Here is a 20,728-nt window from a genome sequence, read left to right on the forward strand (position 1 = left end):
CAGGAAATCTCTGTCTGGAAATAACATGGTTTTATCAACTTATGTTCTGGGGTCATCTCTGACCTTAAGTGTCAATCAAACTTCTCCATTCAAACAACAGTTCTTAAGTATACCCTTTTTGTTAATGAAGCTATAAAAGTCATAGAAATAGGGGACTAACTTGCTTTGTTTTATATAGGATTCACTGTTTGTGACTCAAAATTTATTTTCCACCTGGAAGTTATGTGGTTTCTTGGGCTTCTGTCCTGGGGTCACCTCTAATCCTTAAGTGTCACTCCAACATTTTCTATTCAAACAACAGCCCTTATTAGGTAACTCGATTTTAAGTAATTTCTTATTAAGCTATTAAGGTCATAGAAATAGAGGACTAACTGGCTCTGTTTTATATACACGATTCTCTGTTTGTGACCCAAGATTTATTTTCATTGCTGGAGATTGTATCTCTTTAATTCCAGGAAAGAAATCTGTGCGACAAACTCGAATTTCTACAATATTTCTTGATGTTGCGTTGGAGGCTGGAGCCGTTTTTACAACGCAGATTCCAGAAAATTTTGCTTCTTTCATCTACGTGTGGCGAGGATCGGGTAAGTGAAACAAAATAGATTTATCCTTTGCGGATTCTTTAAAACGTTTTTTTTTTAAACCCACGACAGAGTTGCTTTGTCTTAAGCATTTTTGAACCTCTTGACTATTCTCCTTCCTTCTCCAATGAAGTTCATGCTATTCTTTCCTTTCCAAGGGGTTAGACATTATTAGGTTCAACTAATATTATGAGAGGATTGGATGCTAACATTCAATGTTGCTAAAACTAAACTTCTTTAACAATTACAAGAAACTTTGTCTACCACCAATCACCATTACTAATACTACCTTATCTGAGAGCTCATTATTTTAACATTCACAGGCCACATGAATTGGAACAAATACATTACAAACATTGTCAAGGCTGCTGCAAAGGAGGCGAGTTCTCTTTACTGTGCTAAAAAATTACTCACACCTGATAGTTTTCGCTTATGCATGGAGTATTGTTGTCACATCTGGTGTATCTACCAGCAGTTTCTCATTCTTAGACTGGGTCCGAAAAAGAGTTTCAAATTTAATACGGCCCACACTATCGACCAAGTTCCAATGGCTGTCCCATCGCTGCAATCTTGCATCTCTGTACTTATTTTACAAGTACTTTAATAGAATGTGCATTTGTACTCCCTCAACACAAATACCCCCGAATAACCAACAAACAGCAAAATCTCACCCCTTCACTGTAAAGATCCCTAGAAGCCAAAAAGCCTTCTACTCTAAATAGTTTATTCTCTTGGACTTTGGAATTTCCTCTCGGTCTTTTGTTTTCTTTACTGTAATAATATGCAGAATTTTAAATGTAATGTGAACAAATGCCTGTCGACATGGTTCCAAAGAGTTGCCCATTACGTCCAAATGGCAATATGGCTTGTTTGAGGTGACAAAAAGTGAAAAAAATGAAGAATGCAATGAAATAGATTTGATGGTTTATGAAAAGTATTAGAAACAATCATGGCAACATGTTCCACTGTGGGAAAGTTCTTGGAAAGAAACTCCATTCATGGATATCCTGTTTGATGTGAAGTATACAGAAGAATAATAAAAATTGCAATTCTGTTAGAAAAACAAATCCAAGCTATGGATGTTGTACACAGAAAAACCATAGATTGAATTTCTATCAAATACCTTTTATGGAAATAACGATACAGAAAGACTATCACTGTCTGTAGAAAAAAAACAAACAGTTTTTTGAGAACATTTAAATTCTGGCCTTTGTCAGTGGCCACCATTCGACCACCCAGAAGCTGAATACTCAAGATATCCACTAGAAATAACAACTAGACAGTGTTTATTCACAGGGCTTATCTTTAGATAATCTCGCACATTGTCTTTTCTCAAGTGTGTTGCTCTCGGTCTCAACCCCGTTTAATAAGATATTTATTTTATTTTAAACAAAAAAAAAAAAACATCTTTTCCGTGGCTGGACTCCAACCAAAAATATTTTCAATTCTCTGTGCCATCACTCTTTATTTTTCAGTTGCAATGTCTACCATTTGCATGCACCACTAAAAACATGCAGCCAAGCGTATGTTTACAATATGAATGCAAGTAGTCATCCAACTGCCATGTCTCTCTAAGATGGAACACCCAAGATGACAATGTAAAATTGTTTTACAACATAGAAAGTAGCAGAGATTGTTTGCTATTTGTCACCATTGTTGCAGAAAAAAAAACATTCAGGATTGAAAATGTCACCAAAATATGTGAATGATCTGACAATCTTTATTTCTTTCTTCAGTGTTTTTGTTGGTAACGTGTTGGATGTTGCCCGCATTACCAACAAATGAGTTTTGTGATTATGCAACACATCTATAAACAAAATTGGGGAGTTGTTCACATAAACTTTTTAGCAGATAAAATAACAATCAGTTGAGAGGTCAATCCTCATTACAGGCAGTAATAACTAAGAATAAAATAACATTTCCATCCGTCATGGCTGATGGAACGAGAACAATCTATTCACAAATTAAATTTCATTTTGAAATTTCATAGAAGTTCCTGAGTTTTATATAAGAATTACCAAATTTAAAAAGTGTACCTGCAAAAGATCGGAGGTTACATCGGTTGATGCATTGTAAAAAAAAAATAATAACCAAGATAAGAACGATAGTCTAAATAATCCAAATAATCTATATATTAATATCATAGTACCTTTAACGTATGTACGTGTGTCATGGTTTCCCGATTATAAATTATTCGATTGGAAGATCCTATTAATTAAAAAGAAGGGTAGAAGTTGATAGCGTACTACGAAGCTTTAATGAGTATATAGATATACTAATTTAATGAGTATATAGATATACTAATTTAATGAGTATATAAATATACTAATTTAATGAGTATATAAATATACTAATTTAACGAGTATATAAATATACTAATTTAACGAGTATATAAATATACTAATTTAACGAGTATATAATATACTAATTTAATGAGTATATAGATATACTAATTTAACGAGTATATAGATATACTAATTTAACGAGTATATAGATATACTAATTTAACGAGTATATAGATATACTAATTTAACGAGTATATAAATATACTAATTTAACGAGTATATAGATATACTAATTTAATGAGTATATAAATATACTAATTTAACGAGTATATAAATATACTAATTTAACGAGTATATAGATATACTAATTTAACGAGTATATAGATATACTAATTTAACGAGTATATAAATATACTAATTTAATGAGTATATAAATATACTAATTTAATGAGTATATAAATATACTAATTTAACGAGTATATAGATATACTAATTTAACGAGTATATAGATATACTAATTTAACGAGTATATAGATATACTAATTTAACGAGTATATAGATATACTAATTTAACGAGTATATAGATATACTAATTTAATGAGTATATAAATATACTAATTTAACGAGTATATAAATATACTAATTTAATGTTCATAGTATGTTATTGCTTTCTATTCTCCTTTTTAATAAATAGGATCTTCCACAATGTAAAAAAAAAAAAATAAATAAAAATATTATGTTGCTTTTAGATCGTACATGAAACTAAAATATACCTTCTTGGCCTTCTGGCTAGGATCCAATGGTAGTATCAGTTCTGTCTAAAGATGGTATAATGATATCATGGGGTTTCCGTTCATGCCGGGTGTCCATACAATGGAAATATGTCACAGACTCCTATAAAGATATTGGAGATATACCATAATAACTGGATATATTCTGACACTACATTAACCAGAGTACTTATATAAATACTTTTACAGTTTTAACAAAAGGGCTACAATAATATCTTGGGGTCTTCATTCATGCGGAACATCCACAGAATGCCCAGCAACATTGCATATGAAAGATGCTAGTGTGGTTCCGCTAGTCTAAATGAAGGTTGTACCTAAATTTGTTAATTTGTAAATTTGAAGGTGAAGCACTCTTTAGCCTCAGAAGGCGATCACCTAAAGATGGCGACTCAATAAAAAACACATGGGTTAGTGTCAGGAAAAGTGTCCAGTCTATAAAAATTTTTGTCCAAGTAAATGACTTCCTAAGAAACTTGACTCGAGAGAGATTTGGATGTTCATTTCTAAAAGTCGTCCACCATATGCCATTGTGTAAAACAAAGGTTAAATCGAATATGATGATGATGATTTCTTTGTTTTCAACCAACATCATTTTTTCTTTCTTTGACTTTTATTTTGTTAAGGCTATCTTGGTGAAGATTGTCAACCTGCCAGTATCGGACACGTTGGCTTACTTAGTATGACTGGTAAAGCCGTTACAGTCAAGGCCCATGAAGATCACAGTAAGTCAGAATTTATTTGATGTTTTTTTCAAAGATCAAAGTTTTAATCTTTGAATTATATGTAACATTATCAAGGTCATCTCTATAACAGTTTTTTTTTTTTTTTACCAAGCCTGATATTGCAATCACTATATTTTTACTTTTTAGTTCAGATTTTATGCCTCAAACATTACTTTGTTGATTTATGGGTAACTAATGGGGGGTGGGGGCGCCTGGCCTTGCCCGGTAGTAAAATACACTTAAATATATTTTAATTCATGCAGATTTTGTATTTATTATTACAGAGCCAATTCGCAATTGAATTACTTATGTATTGAGCACTGTTGAAGTAAATACTTAAAGTTTACGCATAAATTTATACTTTCGTATATTAATTTATGTGATTAAATGAAGTAGTCATATATATATATATATATATATATATAATTTTTTTATATATATAAATAGTAGGAAATCCGGTTGGAGCACTAAATGTTTTGGTTTCGATTATAGCTGATAGCACCCAATTCATTTTTTTTATAATATATATATATATATATATATGTATATATATGTATATATGTGTGTGTATGTGTGTGTGTATATATATATATATATAATAAAATGAATTGGGTGTTATCAGCTATAATCAAAACCAAAACATTTAGTGCTCCAGCCATGTTCCCTACTGTTTGAGCTATTGACCGATAGATAAGAAAAATTTTAAATTAAACTACTTCACACAATTAAAGAATTTTCGCATGCGCAAATGTAATAGAAATATGCTGGCAAGTTGAAATGAACATTTTGCATGTCAACTTGCCGATATATTTCTGTATGTATTAATCATCTATCTAAACACAGATTTTACTCGTTATAAACCATCCTTGGTATATGATTACTATTTCCTGTTAATTTCAGTTTTATGTGACCAGTGAAATATTTACACAGACACATACATCTACTATTTTATCTACATAGATAAAGGAAGGGGTTTTCAACAACAGTTTTTGTAATGATAAAGAGCTTTACCGTCATGTTGGTATTGTGTGGCAGTTAACGGTAAGCTACGAGAAAAGTAGCCGGACAAAGCTGACACAACTTGCCAATCAGTAGGTGATATTTACATTAATAAGAAAGAAAATTACGTATCTGATATTATTCGTGAAAAAAAATAATTTTTTTTGATCATAGTTGTTTCCATGGAAAAAATTGTTTTTATCATTACAAAGAAAAACAAAACAAAAAAAAACAATAAGCATTATCTTGGGTTAAGGTTTTGTTTTTAGTGTTTTGAATTTATCATCTAGCTGTGTTCGCATTGGCTTTTTTGGCAACTTATCTGGCTATATACTGAAAACTGATAGAAAATGCTGATGCAGCCTTGGGTCAGATTCTGGATGAGTATTCCGAGGTCATGGGAGTGTTGCATTATTTTAAGTAACGTTTCTTGGCAAAAACAGCCTCATGGCACTCGTCCCTCTCCATACTTCAGTACATGTACGGCATCTACTGGTACTACCAAATGGTCACCCATGTTGGTACTGACCAAGGTCAATGTCGCTTAAGTTTGGTGATCTAACAGGAAGTGGCGTGTAAACATGATTATGCTATACATTGGTTTCAAATTCGAAAGCACTATAACTTTTTAATAGCATTTAAAGTTTTCAAAGTTCAGTGTAATGTTTATATTTTTTTTTTTTTGTTGCTTATACTTTCAATGAAATATTAATTTTGTAAACAGTAACATATTGCAGACGAAAATAGAAAATCCTACTTTACTTTATTATATATATATATATATATATATATATATATATATAGAGAGAGAGAGAGTTTTAGTTATATTTTTACATCTTTTTTTTTTAGTTTGTCATGTGTTAATAATTGGTGGAGAACCAATAAAAGAACCTGTGGTTGGTTATGGGCCTTTTGTTATGAATACGGAAGAAGAAATCCAGCAAGTAAGTAGCACCTTTTTTAAAAATATTTTTAATTTCTCTGCAGTCGGGGAAATAATGTTTTTTATTTGTATGAATGTGCATCTCTGTGTGTTCACTGCACAGGTCATGATTGTCCGCTCGTTGTGCCGGTCCAAAATGGTTGTTCGGTACTGGCACCGATTGTAGTATCAGCTGTTGGGTCTCAGTCAGTTCCGCAATTGAAAAATTCTCCCTCGAAATAAAACCACAGCTTCAGTTTAAAACATGTAACAGAAGTTTATTTGTTGGACGTTATGATACTCGATTTTGAACAGCAGATTTTCAAACGAAAGATGTTTGCTCGATAAAATCTAAACACAAGTCCAAGAGCCAATCTTGCTTGGAGACACACACAGACCTCACTGTCAGACCCCAGAAAAACAAAATGACCTTGTAACATCCAGATGCCTCCTGCCCCCACCCACCCATCCCGCCCATCTGCTGGAATATATTTACTTTTGACTAGCAATTTCTCAGTCATTCTCAGCTGGTCACTGGAACCGACTATATCAGTATCTTCTGTTAGCTTGACCACCTAGAAACTAACCGCTGAAAGGGTTCCTCTATTGCAAATCTATGAACATAAAAAAAAAACCTACTGTGTAGGTGATTCCTATATTTGGGCATTTATTGAACTTGATGAGTCATAATCACAACAGGGAACCTCGTATATGAAGGAATATTATTTTATCAAGCAGACAAATGGAATTCTGGTTGGCTTAAACACAAGATCAGACATATTTCCAATTCCCTGTGTGATTTCTCTTCTTTTTGTTAAATATTTTTCATTTGCACCAAGTCTGCTATTCACTATGCAACTATGCAACCGAAATAAACATGCAGCCACAAAGTGCATGTTTACACTTAGCATCAATCATGTAAAACAGGAATTAAACAGAATATAATCTGTTCTTTTTTTTTTTTTACATAGGCGTCACCACTTATCAAGGCCGATAGGCCACTCAAGGATAAGGGTTAAAGAGTGTACAGTAGTCAAAAGGACAATATAGTAATCGATAGTAATGGAAGTTCGGTAAATTTGTTAACTTAAGTGGAACGGCTCATCAGAAACTTGTTCACGTTGGACTTGAAGACAACCATATTATAGACAGCTGGAAAGCAGGAAAACGGAAGACAATTCCACAGGCGTGCAGTTCTAAGAAAGAAGCTTTGATCATGGAATCTATGTTTAGGTTTAGGCACAGATAAAGAGTGGGGGAAATTATTGATAATGTTTTCAGCTAGTCGAGTGTTTCTTGTGAAAGTTTGGCGAGGGGGGACCATAGATTGAAGCTCAGTCGAACACTTTCCATGAAAATAACGATAAAGCAGAGACAAACTCGCAACATCTCTTCTGTGAGATAGAGATTGCAGCGAAGAGAAAAGGACATCTCCCACGAGGCCACGAAGTCTATTTTGAACCCTATCAAGGCAGGACAAGTCTTTTCTAGCAGCTCCTGCCCATATGTGGCAACAGTATTCCATCCTTGGACGTACCTGGCTCTTATATAGATAGAGAATTTTGTTATTAGTTTCATTTTTTTTCTTGTTGTCTCATACATATTTCATGAATAATTTCCAATTTTTAATGCCTGGTGCCATTTTGTTTGTGTTGCCCATCAAAATCAGCTGATCCCCCTCTGTTTTTAGCAGTCTACCATCACTGTCAATATGGGGCACACTTTGGAGTATTTCAAATGACTGACGGCAGATGACAGTCATACCATTTGAGACGTTCTTGTCACTAACTTTTTCATGGAGAAATAATAAACTTAATATTTTAAAACAAAATATCTACATACAGTATTTATCTGATCTGGAATAAAGCAGAATAGACTGGAGTTTGGCAAAAAGTTTGGGAATGATGAGACAAAGTTCTGTTCTTTGTATCACAAATACAGATGCCTTTCTAAAGGATATTAGCAAAAGTGGTCATATAGCTTCGAGGGAACCCTGATGAAAATGATGACTATGGTATCTTGGAAGTGAGTGGAAGATGTAGACATGTGTTATTTGTGAGCTTCCTTTTTTCTTGACTAAATGCTCTGCAAAGGCTTGAAAATCTAGTCTACACTACTATATAACACATAGTTGATGAAATCAGATGAAATTTATTGACAAAAAATAGTAAAGTGCAACAAGCCATGTAGATGGACAGAAGATATTTGCATCTAAACAGCATCTAGACGGCAGAGAAATGGATTCATACCTTTCTAAATGTTATTAATGAAAGTGATGCAAAATTGGAGTGCAGGATGATAAGTTGACATCAATAAATAAAAAAATATTCCTTTGATATGAATGAAATTACTTGGGAATTTTTTTTTATTTTGACTTTGGAAGAATGTTCATATTATTTAGATTATTCGGATTACTGTTCTCATCTTAAGTGTTATTTGCACAATGTTTCGGCCGATGTAACAGCCTTCTTCATGTGTATCTTGTTGAACTCAGAAATCTTTCTGCCAAACTAAGGAATCTTTCTATTGAACTTGGGAATCTGTATGGAATTTCAGATAGCACACTTTATTTAATCCAAAGGGGTAGCATGCTCTCATTCCATCAGCCTAAGTATTTTGCAAGGACCCGTGTCATAATGGATAAAGTATTTGATAAAATTCAGTTGTAACTTATACTCCTTCGAAGGCTGAAAGTTCAACCCTCATTGTGGATTATATTCCGAATACGATTACGAATTATTTAAGACTTCTAACTAATCATGGGTGACAGAATGAGAGCATGCGACACTTGTAGATTAAACAAATGGTTCTATTCAAAATTTTGTGCAAATTTCTGAGTTTGACAAACAGAGTTCCAAGTTCAACACTTAAATAAAGTCAGAGGTTACATAGGCTGAAACGTCCGAGATGAGAACAGTAGTTTGAATAATCCAAACAATATAAATTATCAATCCTCATCTCAAAAATTGAAAAAGCCTTGAAGAATGTGTTATCAAAAATATAAATCTATTTCGATTGTTTTTAGCTCAAAATATCCAAGACTTCTTTAAATTGTACCCAAGTTATCTCCCCTGAATTATTCTGCAAAAAAAAAAAAAAATGCACTCGCCTATTTCTGTAAAATAAAAAACAAATTTAATTCTACATGCATGCGAATTTACAAACTCAATATTTTTCACTTACTGGCTTGAATACCCAAGGCGTCTGATATGGTTCAATAGTCTGTCATTTTTGCATGGCCTTCATAACTCTGACACCATTCTTGTTAGATACCTCTTCTGATTATTGCATCAGGTTCATAGAATGTGAATAATAAAGTAAGTTATATTTACTTGTACATGATTCATTACACATCTCTCTCTCTAGTTGTTTACCCTGGCAAGACGTGTGTACTTCGATTGTGTTAGAACAATTAAGGTTTTTCATTAATAATTACATCTATACATTTTAACTCCTTCCATGTATCATTTTTTTTTTCACTCTTGGTCACCCCAAACAAGGCATATTGAAACTTGGATGTAAGGGGCCACTATTTGGGACTTTTTAATATTTTGCTACAAACTGGAAGTTAAGGTTTTTACCATTTCCTTTGATATATATATCCATTCATTTTTCGTTTGCATCTATTATAGAGCGTTGTGTCACCAGTAAATATACCCATCCAAGATATAATTTTATTCAGGAGATCATTTATGAATATAAGGACTAATAAAGGTACAAGGATCGACTTCTGATGCACTCCTGCATTAATGTCATGTTTGGATATGCATCCATCAAGAACTCCTGGATTTTTCTCTTGTCTAAGAAGGATTTAATTATATTTAGCATTTATCCATTAATACTGTATCATATTTTATGTCTTAATGTTTATCATTAATAAACTCTCTCCGTGAGAATAAACTGTTTGTTATTTCTCTTGTTTTCTTTTGACCACTTTGTGTTTTCCTCAACGACACCATACAAAATGGTGACAGCCTGTTTGAAAAGAAACACAAACACGTGGTTATTGCAGAAGCATAGAAATCGAAATTTTAATGTCCATAACTTTGAAAACTATCTTTGTCTGCTTGTAGGCAATTTTGGATTACCAAAATGGAGTGCTGGGTTCAATCCCAGGCGAGGATGAAAGGATGCGGAAAACTAAACTTGCACAAGCATTGCAGAAGAAAAACAACACCTGGGGAACGGATCGATAATAACTGGGGAATCTTTTCTTTTTTTTTTTTTCACTTTTGTTTTTCTTTTTGTTTTTTTTCTTTTCTTTTCTTTCTTTTTCTTGATTGAATATTTTTTTATACTAATGTGTTTGAAAAATGGACATAACGGGACACTTCACTTAAAAAATTTTTCTTCATGGGCGACACTTTCTTTGGATTGTTTTACTGTTCAGAGCCTTCATCTTGTAATCAGACGACACACAAGAAAAAAAACTACTTTTTTTTTTTTTAATTCGTGCAAGAATTTGCAGCAAATAAAAAGAAAATCTCACAACATCAGGTCGTTGTTTATAACAGTAAAAAAATATAAAATAGGTGTCACATTATGTGTATAGAATATTTGGCACTTGTGCATTTTAGGTTTGAATGATAATTTTTTTGTTTTCATTTTTGAAGAATTCCAAGGGGTGACAATTCAAGAGGTTCTCAAAGTTTATAACTTTTAATAATTATTTTGATTTATTATGAAAGTTTAATTTCGTGAAATTTCGTTTTTTTTTTCTATTAAAATATACATTTTCATATGATGACCACATTCATTAATTTCAGAATTTTATTTATCGTTCATTAAAAAGTTAGTTTAAAAAAGTAATTCATTTTCATATAAATACAAAAAATGTCTGCTGTAATTTATTTTGAAATTCTTATTATAAAAACTAAAAAAACTATTTTAATTCGCTAAATGTTTAAGATAATGTTTTGTATTATTGTTAATTTAATGTTTGTCTTGCTTACACATACGTTATGCAAAACTTTATCAATTCTTTGAATTACCTCCCCTTGAATTCTTCAAAGCTGAAAAGAATATATATATATATATATATATATATATATATATATATATATATATATATATATATATATATATATTCCAAAAATTAAGAATAATTGAATTTCAACAAGGGTCATTGATAGTGCTCAATCAAAGAGCAAAGAACTTGAATTTTTGCTTATTGCCAGTCATGGGATTATTTCTCTCCTCCAAATTTGAAAAGGTCTGGAACCTTTTAATTTTTTTATTTTAATTTTTCTTGCCTGATGGAATCAGATATGATTGAAACAGTCTGCACATCATAGCAAAATATGACTATTTACATAAAGAATATATATATATATATATATGTATATATATATATATATATATATATATATATATATATATATTATGAATTTTTTGGAAAGTACAAAATTTATTGCAATTTTGAAGAAATTAAAGTAAAAAATAATATAAAAAAATCAGCTGACTAGTTTCGCCTTCACTCATCAAGAGATGTATCGAAAGATTTGTTCTTTTTTTTTCTTCTTAAAGAAAAAAATGGGACGAACAATGTATATTTTAAATAAAATAAGCATTATGATATACTAGCAGTTCAGCCCGGCTTTGTTTGGGCCCTATGTACTGTTCATAACTTTATGTGCATATATATATATATATATATATATATATATATATATATATATATATATATTAAAAAGTTCAGGTAACCTACATTTAAAATTTTAAGTGTTTAAATCCAAAATTAGTGGAGGAGTTTGGTAGAGTCTGCAAAAGTCAACTTTTTCAACTTTGACCTCTAGGCAGCCAATTTTTCACCCCAAAACTACGTAATTAAAAAGCTTGCTGCATATCTGAATACCCTTTATGTAAAGTTTACAATGTTTAAACCCAAAATTGTCTGAATAGTTTGCTGGAGACCGCAGAGGTCACATTTTTTTTTAACTTTGACCCCAATTTTTCCCCTTAGCTCCCTCTGATTATCACTTATTTTAAGGATTAAAAATAACATTTAGATAAGCTTAGGTTAACATCTCTTGCAAGTCTGTTTAAAGGTCCCTGGATCCTGATTGAGAAAGCGACCTTCCTTCATTTCAGTCGAAATTGACAGTGACATAGTCTCTTGTAGTGTTCACATAAAACTCTTTCTGGTGCAGAAGTGAATAATAGATCCCAAGGTATGTTATCATAATTACCTTTGAGGAGACTGCAGGCCAAAATAAGATCACTGTGTAATCGTTGGCGCTAAAGGTAAAAAAAGTTAAGCTTCTTGAGTGAGTTTTCATAGGGAAAATCCCATAAACCCTGCACCAGAGCTACATGATAATTCTTGCCAAGAAGAAGCAAAATTTGCAGAGAAGAAACAAAACTAGAGTAACAGGTGAAGATAAGGTTGAGCACCAACAATGTTTGGCCAGTTCTGGTCCTTGTAGATTTTGTAACATTCTGATAAAGAAAGTATTCCTCCATCGCATCTAAAGTGAATTCTTAAATGTGTTATTGAAAGTGCACTGATTTGATTGCCAGTCAATAGAGAATTTTCACAGTATTTCAACCATTGTAAATTTTGACGTTCTTCAGGAATATTATTTCCAACTTGAGAATCTTTGTTGAACTAGGGAACTCATGTGGATCCATGGCAGCATTTGTGAAATGCATTAATTAGCAATTAACGATAATCTTCTGGTGGCTGAAGGTTCAATCCTTACTACAGGCAATATAAAGGAAAAATATGATAATGAACACTTCTACTCGGTCATGACTGATGGAATAAGAATAATCTACCTCCATGGCTCTTTATTTATTTATTCAATTTATTTAATACTTTAAACAAAGTACACTCTCATTAAGACGATTAATACTGCTGTTAATTAGAAGCCACATTTATAGGAGACATCCTAAGTGGGGAGTTGTGCAGCAAGATGCTTGTTCACATTACATTTAACTGTTTTCATATTTATATAGTTGGAGTAGAGGTGCTACTAGAGTGGAAAGCCCATAAGCATGTAGGGACCTTTACCGTGAAGGTGTGTGATTTTGTTGCTTGTCTGGTTGGTCAGGGATATTAACGTTAAATGAGCACAAGTGCAACAAGTACTTGTAAAACAATGTAACACCGCGGCGATAGGGCTTAATTGACAGTGTGAAGTTTTGAAGATTCTTTTTGGAGATTCCTTGTCTAAGAATGAGAGGTTAGTGGTTGGTGCACCAGCCGAAATGTGGCAACAATATGCCATGCATGTACGCATGGTGGATTCTTATAAATATAGCATACTGGCAGGTGCAAGAAGTTTTCTACCAAAGTAGAAGAAGCCCACTTTCCTTGCAACAGACTTGATAGTATCGTCTATATATTCATGTTACCTGTGAATATTAGAGTTTGAATGTTGGATTCTCGGGATGGGTGTTTCAGCTAGTGGGTGGTGAAGTTTCTTATAATTGATAAAGAGAAGCTTTTATTATATATTGGAATCCTATACCATTAAGTAAAGATTAGGTTAACTAGTATGAATATTGGCGAGGGTTACAAAGTACATGTCAAAATCTGACAGCAGACAGAAATAAACTCTGCTGCAGGTGTTGTCATTGAAGTGTGGAGGGGAGGGTTAAATGTTAGCTCCCTAGACAGAAATGCAGGTGTCGAAATATAGGAGGTGATGACGTCATGCCTTTGAGGAGAGAAACCAAAAGATTTATGAAAGTCAGGAAGCGGCACAGACAAGATGTGCCCGACAATATAGAAATCTAAGTGAATGTTGCCTTGAAACTCTGCCCGTACGTCACCATCTTAAGATTAAGTTAGAAAAACAAGTTAATAAGTAATTAGTTAGATATTGGTCTCTCCTCCCATGAACAACCTCTTCCTAAATAAAACCTTTGAAAGCGAGCAAGTCTCCATTTTGCTTCCATGCATGAATAGATTTGTCGTAACAAACAGAAAATCGACTATCAAATGGAAAAGCGACAACCAGAGAGCAACCGTGCATGTGTGTAGGAAAGAAACTTTATTTGTTTTATCTATTTACTTGATCGTTCACTAGTGAAAACGTACAACAATGTGCATTTATGTAAACGATGATGTGTGAACTGGTTGCGTAACATTCAAAATTTCACCCTTTGTCTTGGTCGCGTTAAATTCATTTATTGTCTTATTCCATAATAGACTGCAGATGTAAAGAGGAGGATCATATGATACAACTGCCTTGTCTTCCCCCTACTCTTCAATCGGTGCAACTTGTACAACAATAATGCACAGAAGTGCAAAACTATTGTACGACCGTGTATTTCAAAAACATGCAAAGGAAACCACATACTAGAAGTCATTTTCTAGGGATTTAGCAATTGCCTTGGATATAGTTTTCTAGCTCGATAGAGGGAGCCCACCTTTGCAGCAGACTTGGTAGTATCTTCTATGTATTCAAATTTATGTTACTTGAGACTTTTAGACCGAGAAATTTCGATGTTAGTCTATTAGAAAAAGTTCTTGCAGATATGGAGATCGGTGGTTGGTAAGGTCTCTTATAATTGTTTAAAGGAAATAAGCTTTGTCCTGGTAGCATTAAATTTGGCCCTCATCCACCATAGACTGGATGTAATTTTCTAAGGGTTTAACAGTTGTCTTGGATATGTGTGTATTTGATTTGACTATTTGTCAAGAATAGAGTGTGATGTCATCAGCAAATATAACCATCTTGGACACAATTGCATCAGGGAGCTAGTTTATGAAAATCAGGAATAATAAAAGAACAATGATGCCCCCCCCCCATCCCCTAGGGGGGGCACACTCACATTAATGTAATGTTATTAGATGGCCAGCCAAAAATATTGACCTAGATCTTCTTTTAGCTAAGAATTGTGGATGCTTTGAGAAAGTAAACCTTAACAAAAAATATGGTTTGGAGTCCCGATAAGCGGATGGTGAAGTACTGCAACACTTTTCTGGCAACTCCTGCAGTCGCACTTTGCCTTTCCATCAAACTTTGTGATGCTGAGAAGTAACTGGACAAATCTGAGTCTCCTAATCACCTGCCCAGGCTTACAATTCTAGCTTCGAACTGTATAGCTGCAACAGATGCTGCGGTGCACGAAACTAGATGAAGAATGGCATTGTCTTATAAGACAGAAGGTTGCCATCAGTGTCTGATTATGTTAAATATTCATCCAGTAATATCATACAAATTAATTTTCTTTGAGAAGACCTTCATGCCATCCATTGTCAAAGGCTTGGAATATATCAAGTGCTGCCGCCCTGACTTCACCTGCTTTACTCAGTGCATAGTATATGCGTTAGGTTATCTGTAGTAGAACTAAATTGCTAAATCCACACTGTTGGTATTTATTTGCTTCTCCACAAAAGCAAAATGTGACACAAGGTCGTTTTTAAGGTGGGGGAAAACCAGCTCCCCAAAAAGGAGCGCACTCTGGAAGTAGGCAAAAATAAAACTTCCTTAGTATAGAATGGTTTCCCCTACATTGGCTAAGGACAAATTAACTTAAGTATAGCACCAGAACAGATACTACACTATGATCTTAGCCCAAAACTATTAGTCAAAAAGAAGTTTAGCATTTTCAATGTGGCCGAATATCTGTAGATTAATTAACGATTCAAAGATTTTAGTGGAGAATGAAAGTAGGTTTATGAGGTGATAATTTGTCAGTTATTTCACCAAAGTTCTTGAACATTGGTACAACAAAAGCAATTTTCCATCCCTCTAAGCATTTCTTATAGAGTTTAGAGAGGACAGAATCAGCTCAGCAAAGAGCATTTTTTATTACTATAGCAGGGATAAGATAAAGTCCACATTCTTTGGAGGTATCAAGGTTTTTTTTTTTGGTTTTTTTTTATGATAGCCAGGAATAGGAAAGGGTGATAATTAGATTGTCAAATAAATAAAGGCTTCGATTCGAAATTCCATATAGATTACAGAGTTTGAACGGATGCACCTGAAAAAGTTTAGAGGTTAAATCGACTGAAACGTTGTTTAAATAACTGATATGAAAATAGTAGTCCTAATAATCCGACATTCAAAACGCAATTGCGAATTACTTAAGACTTGTACCCGGTTATGGCTGACAGAATGTAAGCATGCTACCCCTGTGGTTTAAATAAACTGCTCCATTCGAAATTCCATGCAGATTCCCAAGTTTGACAGAAAGATGCCTGAGTTTGACAAGATACACCTGATGAAGGTCACATTCCATTAGTATAGAAATCCGGAGTTCTGAAAGCAACAAAGTCATTGAAGGCTGATTTGGCATCATCTTGGCTTTTGAAGCTTTTTTCGCGCAGGAAGTTGTCAAGATGCTTGAAAAAGTGATAATCGGTGGGCAAGAAGTCTAGTGAATATGGCGGATGAGGCAGAGTCTCGTAATCGAATTCGTTCAGCTTCTGCAGAGTCAGTTGAGCAGTATGTGGGCGAGTCTTGTCATGGAGGAGAATTGGTCCTGTCATATTGACCAATCTCGAGCATATACGAGCTTCTTGTGCATTTCGTCGATTTGTCGGCATTACTTCTCTGCCGTAATCGTTTCACGTGGATTCAAGAAGCTGTGATGAATGAGACCGGCCACAGACTACCAAACAGTCACCATAACCTTTTTTTTCGGCTTTGGAAAGTGTGGTGGTGCTTCTCTAGCCTCCAACCACTGTGATGAACATCGCCGGGTGTTTTAGCGAATCCATTTCTCATCACACGTCACAATCCGCTTGAGAAATGGGTCGTTTTTATTGTGCAGAAGGATATTGTTCAATTCATGTGGCATCCATTTATGTAACTTTTTTGACTTCCTTATTTGCTTTGAATGACAAAAAACTTGAGTGATCGACCTCAAGTTCAACAGCAATTTCTCGTGTGGTTTTGCAACGATCGGCTTCAATTAAGGCTTTCAAATGTTTCTTAGTAACTACACTCGGCCAGTCGCGGCCATCTTCATCTTTGAGGCTCTTGTCACCATTGCTAAATTTCTTGAACCACCATTGTACCACACGTTCGTTAGTAGTTTCTGGGCCAAATGCATCATTGATATCATTAACTATCTCGGAAGCTTTTCGGCCTAGTTTGAACTGGAACAAGAAAATCGTGCCGATTTGAATTTTGTCCATGCTGTCAAAAATCCTGCAAAAAATGAATAAAGAGATTGAGAACAGTAATGAATAACACGATTCAATAGAGCGAAAACCGAGCTTCAAAATGATATATAACATGGATATATATATATATATATATATATATATATATATATATATATATATATATATGTAACATGTCTATATATATATAACATGGCGATATATATATATATATATCAATGAATTAATTCAAAAATCTATAATATAAATCTCAACTGTCTGTTTAAATGTATGTATGTATGTATGTCTGCCTAAAACTTTTGATGAAAGAAATCGGTAGCATTTTTCTACAGGAAGGGATCGCTTTTTTCTCCAATATTTTCGAAAGTCATCGCCTCTTTTTGATTTTCTAGGCTTAATTTAAACCTACATCACTTCCGGTTTGGCAATGGATGCAACAGCAAACATGTCACTCTTTTTTTTTATGTTCTTTCCTACTTCATGGTACGGGTTCAAGCCTGCTTACGACTATTCTTTTTTTTTTGCTCAACCAATACCCTCACACACACCTCCACTTTCTTTTTCGCCTTTGCGTCACAGGTTCGAGCCTGGGTGCCTCCTACAACTTTTTTTTTTTTGCTCAACACACACCTGCAAACACCCGGGCAATGCCTGATACCCAGGCTAGTCATGTCTAAAAGCAACATGTATGAGAAAACGATATTTTTTTGAGAATTGTGCCATTCTTACATTTCTGGGTTTAGTTTTGTTGGAGAGGGTGTTGGGCTCACTCTTTCTCTTCTATCATTTTCTTGGGTTACAAGTCTCTTCTGGTTCTACATTTTCTTGGGTTACAAGTCTCATTCACACACTATGCAATTGTAGGCTGGTAGATCGGTGATCGTAATGGCGGTACTTCTGTTGTTTTTCTGCAAATCCACCCTATTCTTTTGATGCAGTTCTCCATTAATTTTGACATAATAAAACCTCTCATCCAGTCTCCACCACACAATGAATTTCTTCCACTCTTTCTGACCTTTTATGTGCGATTTCATCCATACCACATCTCTAGTTGAAGCAAGATTGCAGTGGTTGATGTGGTTTTACTTTGTGATTGAAGTACTGTTCTCTCCCACTTAATTATCTTGTTTAAATTTTTGGGTAATTCTGGTTTGCGTAAATCCTCTCTCGTTGGAAGGAGTGTTTTGCTTCTTCTGAACATCAGTTTCTGTGCTGGTGATGACAGACCTTCAGCTGCTGGCATATTCTTGTGGCCCAGCATCACTAGATATGGATCAGCCTTATCATCTTTCATGAAAAACACCTGTCTAGTTGAAACCACTATCAATAATTTTCCCCACTCTTTATCTGTGACTAAATCAAAACGTAGATTCCATGAACAAAGCTTCTTTCTTAGAACTGCACGCCTGTGGAACTCTCTTCCATTTGCCTGTTTTCCAGTTGACTACAACTTGGTTGTCTTCAAGTCCAACATAAACAAATTCTTGATTAATCATCCTCTTAAGTAATCCCATTTACCAAATTTCCATTACTAACGATTACTACAATATTATCCCATTGACTACTGTACACTCAATATTCCTTATCCCTGAGTGACCTCCGGGCCTTGGTAAGTGGTGACTCCCATGTTTTAAAAAAAAAAAAGCTTTATCATCTATCGCTTTCCGAAAGAGGTTCTTTGCCATCTTTACCACAGATTCAACTTTTCCATTTGCCTTATGATTGTAAGGACTGACAGGTGTGTGTGTAAAACACCATTTTCTTGCAAAGATGGAAAATTTCTGGCGACATAATTGGGGTCCATTATCAATGACTTCCTAATCTGGTATCCCATGTTGTGTGAAATGGTGCTTAAGTTTAGTGATCACCCTCTTAGCCTGTGTAGTTGGAAGATAATCTATTTCCCAGAAACTGCAGAGATCTGCAGTTTATCTATCTGTAAACTTAAACAGATTTACTTCTAATTTTTTCTCAGGAATCTCATGCTCCATTAAGGGTTCTGCCTGATTGGCTATCTCATGTTTTCTGCATGCAGGGTATTTTGAAACATAGTCAAAGAAATTTTTCTTGCATTCTTCCCTGACCGTAACTGTTAATGTTTTACCTAATAAAAAACTTGGCGCTTCTAAACTATTAGGACGAAATTCCGGAAATTGTAATACTGAATTTCACATGAAAACAATGGTATCTATGTATTCCTCGAATTTTTACGATGATTATATCCAAAAATTACAAAAATCGATAAGGTAGAAAATTATTTATTAAAGAAAAACGATCGTAAGACACGAGAGTTCAAAAGGGAGGTAATTTTTCATTTTAATTTAAACAAGATGGCGGCAATTTTTCACCTGCTAACACAATTAAAATATTTTTTTTAATAATTCAGTAATATTCAGGTAATTTCGACTACATAATTTGTAAGCTATCATTGTAATTTATTAGGGTTGACAAAAAAATCAGTAGAAACCATTGTTTTTTATCTGAAAACTCTATTTATCGACTACAAAATTTCGTCCTAATAGTGTAGAAGCGCTGAAGACTCTCATAAAATCTGAACTACAATCTATTCATCTTATTAACTTTTATCCTTGAATCGCTTTTAACTTTGATAAGTGGTGACTCACCAGTTAAAAACAGTGAGATAAAATAAACAAAGAAAAAAAAAAAAGAGCAAAAAAAAAAAAAATGAAAGAATCCCGGGCAACGTTAGGTAGATACATAAATAATCACCCATTTATTCGGAAACGTTAAGTGACCAGTTGACAATATGACGACATGATCACAAGAATTCGGGAATGTTTGTGTTGGAAATTTCCGTGTGTCGATCATAGTTACAAGCGTGGAAAAACATTTCTAAATCGGATTTGTTTATTTTTTGCTGAGGGAAGGCCAAGTCTTAATAATACAGGTTTTTAGCTAATGGCAAGCCGTTTTTGTTTTCGTTTCAGATGGGCTTTCTTCACAATTACAAAGCAAAGGTTGTCGACGATAATTGGCCGTAAAAATGCTGAGTTATCATATCACGGCTGCGCTTGGAAAGGAATATAAAAACGAATTGTTAAATATTTAAATTGAAGCAAATAGAAAACAAAAAGCAAAGCAAAAATAAAAACGAAAATACAAAACAAAACACAAAAAAACATGAAAACAAAACACAAAAAAAAACATGAAAACAAAACACAAAAAGAAACAAATTCATATTCAGGTGTTAAATATTGTAAAAAACAAAATGGCACAAAACAAAACATAAAAAAAAAATACAAAATAAAAACAAGAATTCATAGTTAAATATTTAAACAAACCAAAAACCAAAAAACACACAAAGAACAAAAACAAAAGCGAAGA

At 33.7% G+C, this 20,728-nt stretch overlaps 1 protein-coding gene across 3 annotated transcripts in view; it reads left to right on the plus strand.

Annotated features, from left to right (window-relative positions):
* LOC145258300 (uncharacterized) overlaps window positions 1-10,793 on the plus strand; it is an 84,899-nt gene extending 74,106 nt beyond the window's left edge. For all 3 annotated transcript variants that reach the window (XM_080116345.1, XM_080116344.1, XM_080116343.1), the window contains 4 exons: window positions 456-584; window positions 4,281-4,379; window positions 6,228-6,322; window positions 10,374-10,793. In XM_080116345.1, coding sequence (XP_079972471.1) covers window positions 456-584; window positions 4,281-4,379; window positions 6,228-6,322; window positions 10,374-10,496 — 446 coding nt within the window. In that variant the 3' untranslated portion in view covers window positions 10,497-10,793. The remainder of the gene's footprint in view (window positions 1-455; window positions 585-4,280; window positions 4,380-6,227; window positions 6,323-10,373) is intronic.
* The last annotated feature ends 9,935 nt before the right edge of the window (window positions 10,794-20,728 follow it).

This window comes from Euprymna scolopes, chromosome 33 (assembly GCF_053919585.1).
Source record: "Euprymna scolopes isolate OS-2025 chromosome 33, ASM5391958v1, whole genome shotgun sequence".
Taxonomy (NCBI): domain Eukaryota; kingdom Metazoa; phylum Mollusca; class Cephalopoda; order Sepiida; family Sepiolidae; genus Euprymna; species Euprymna scolopes.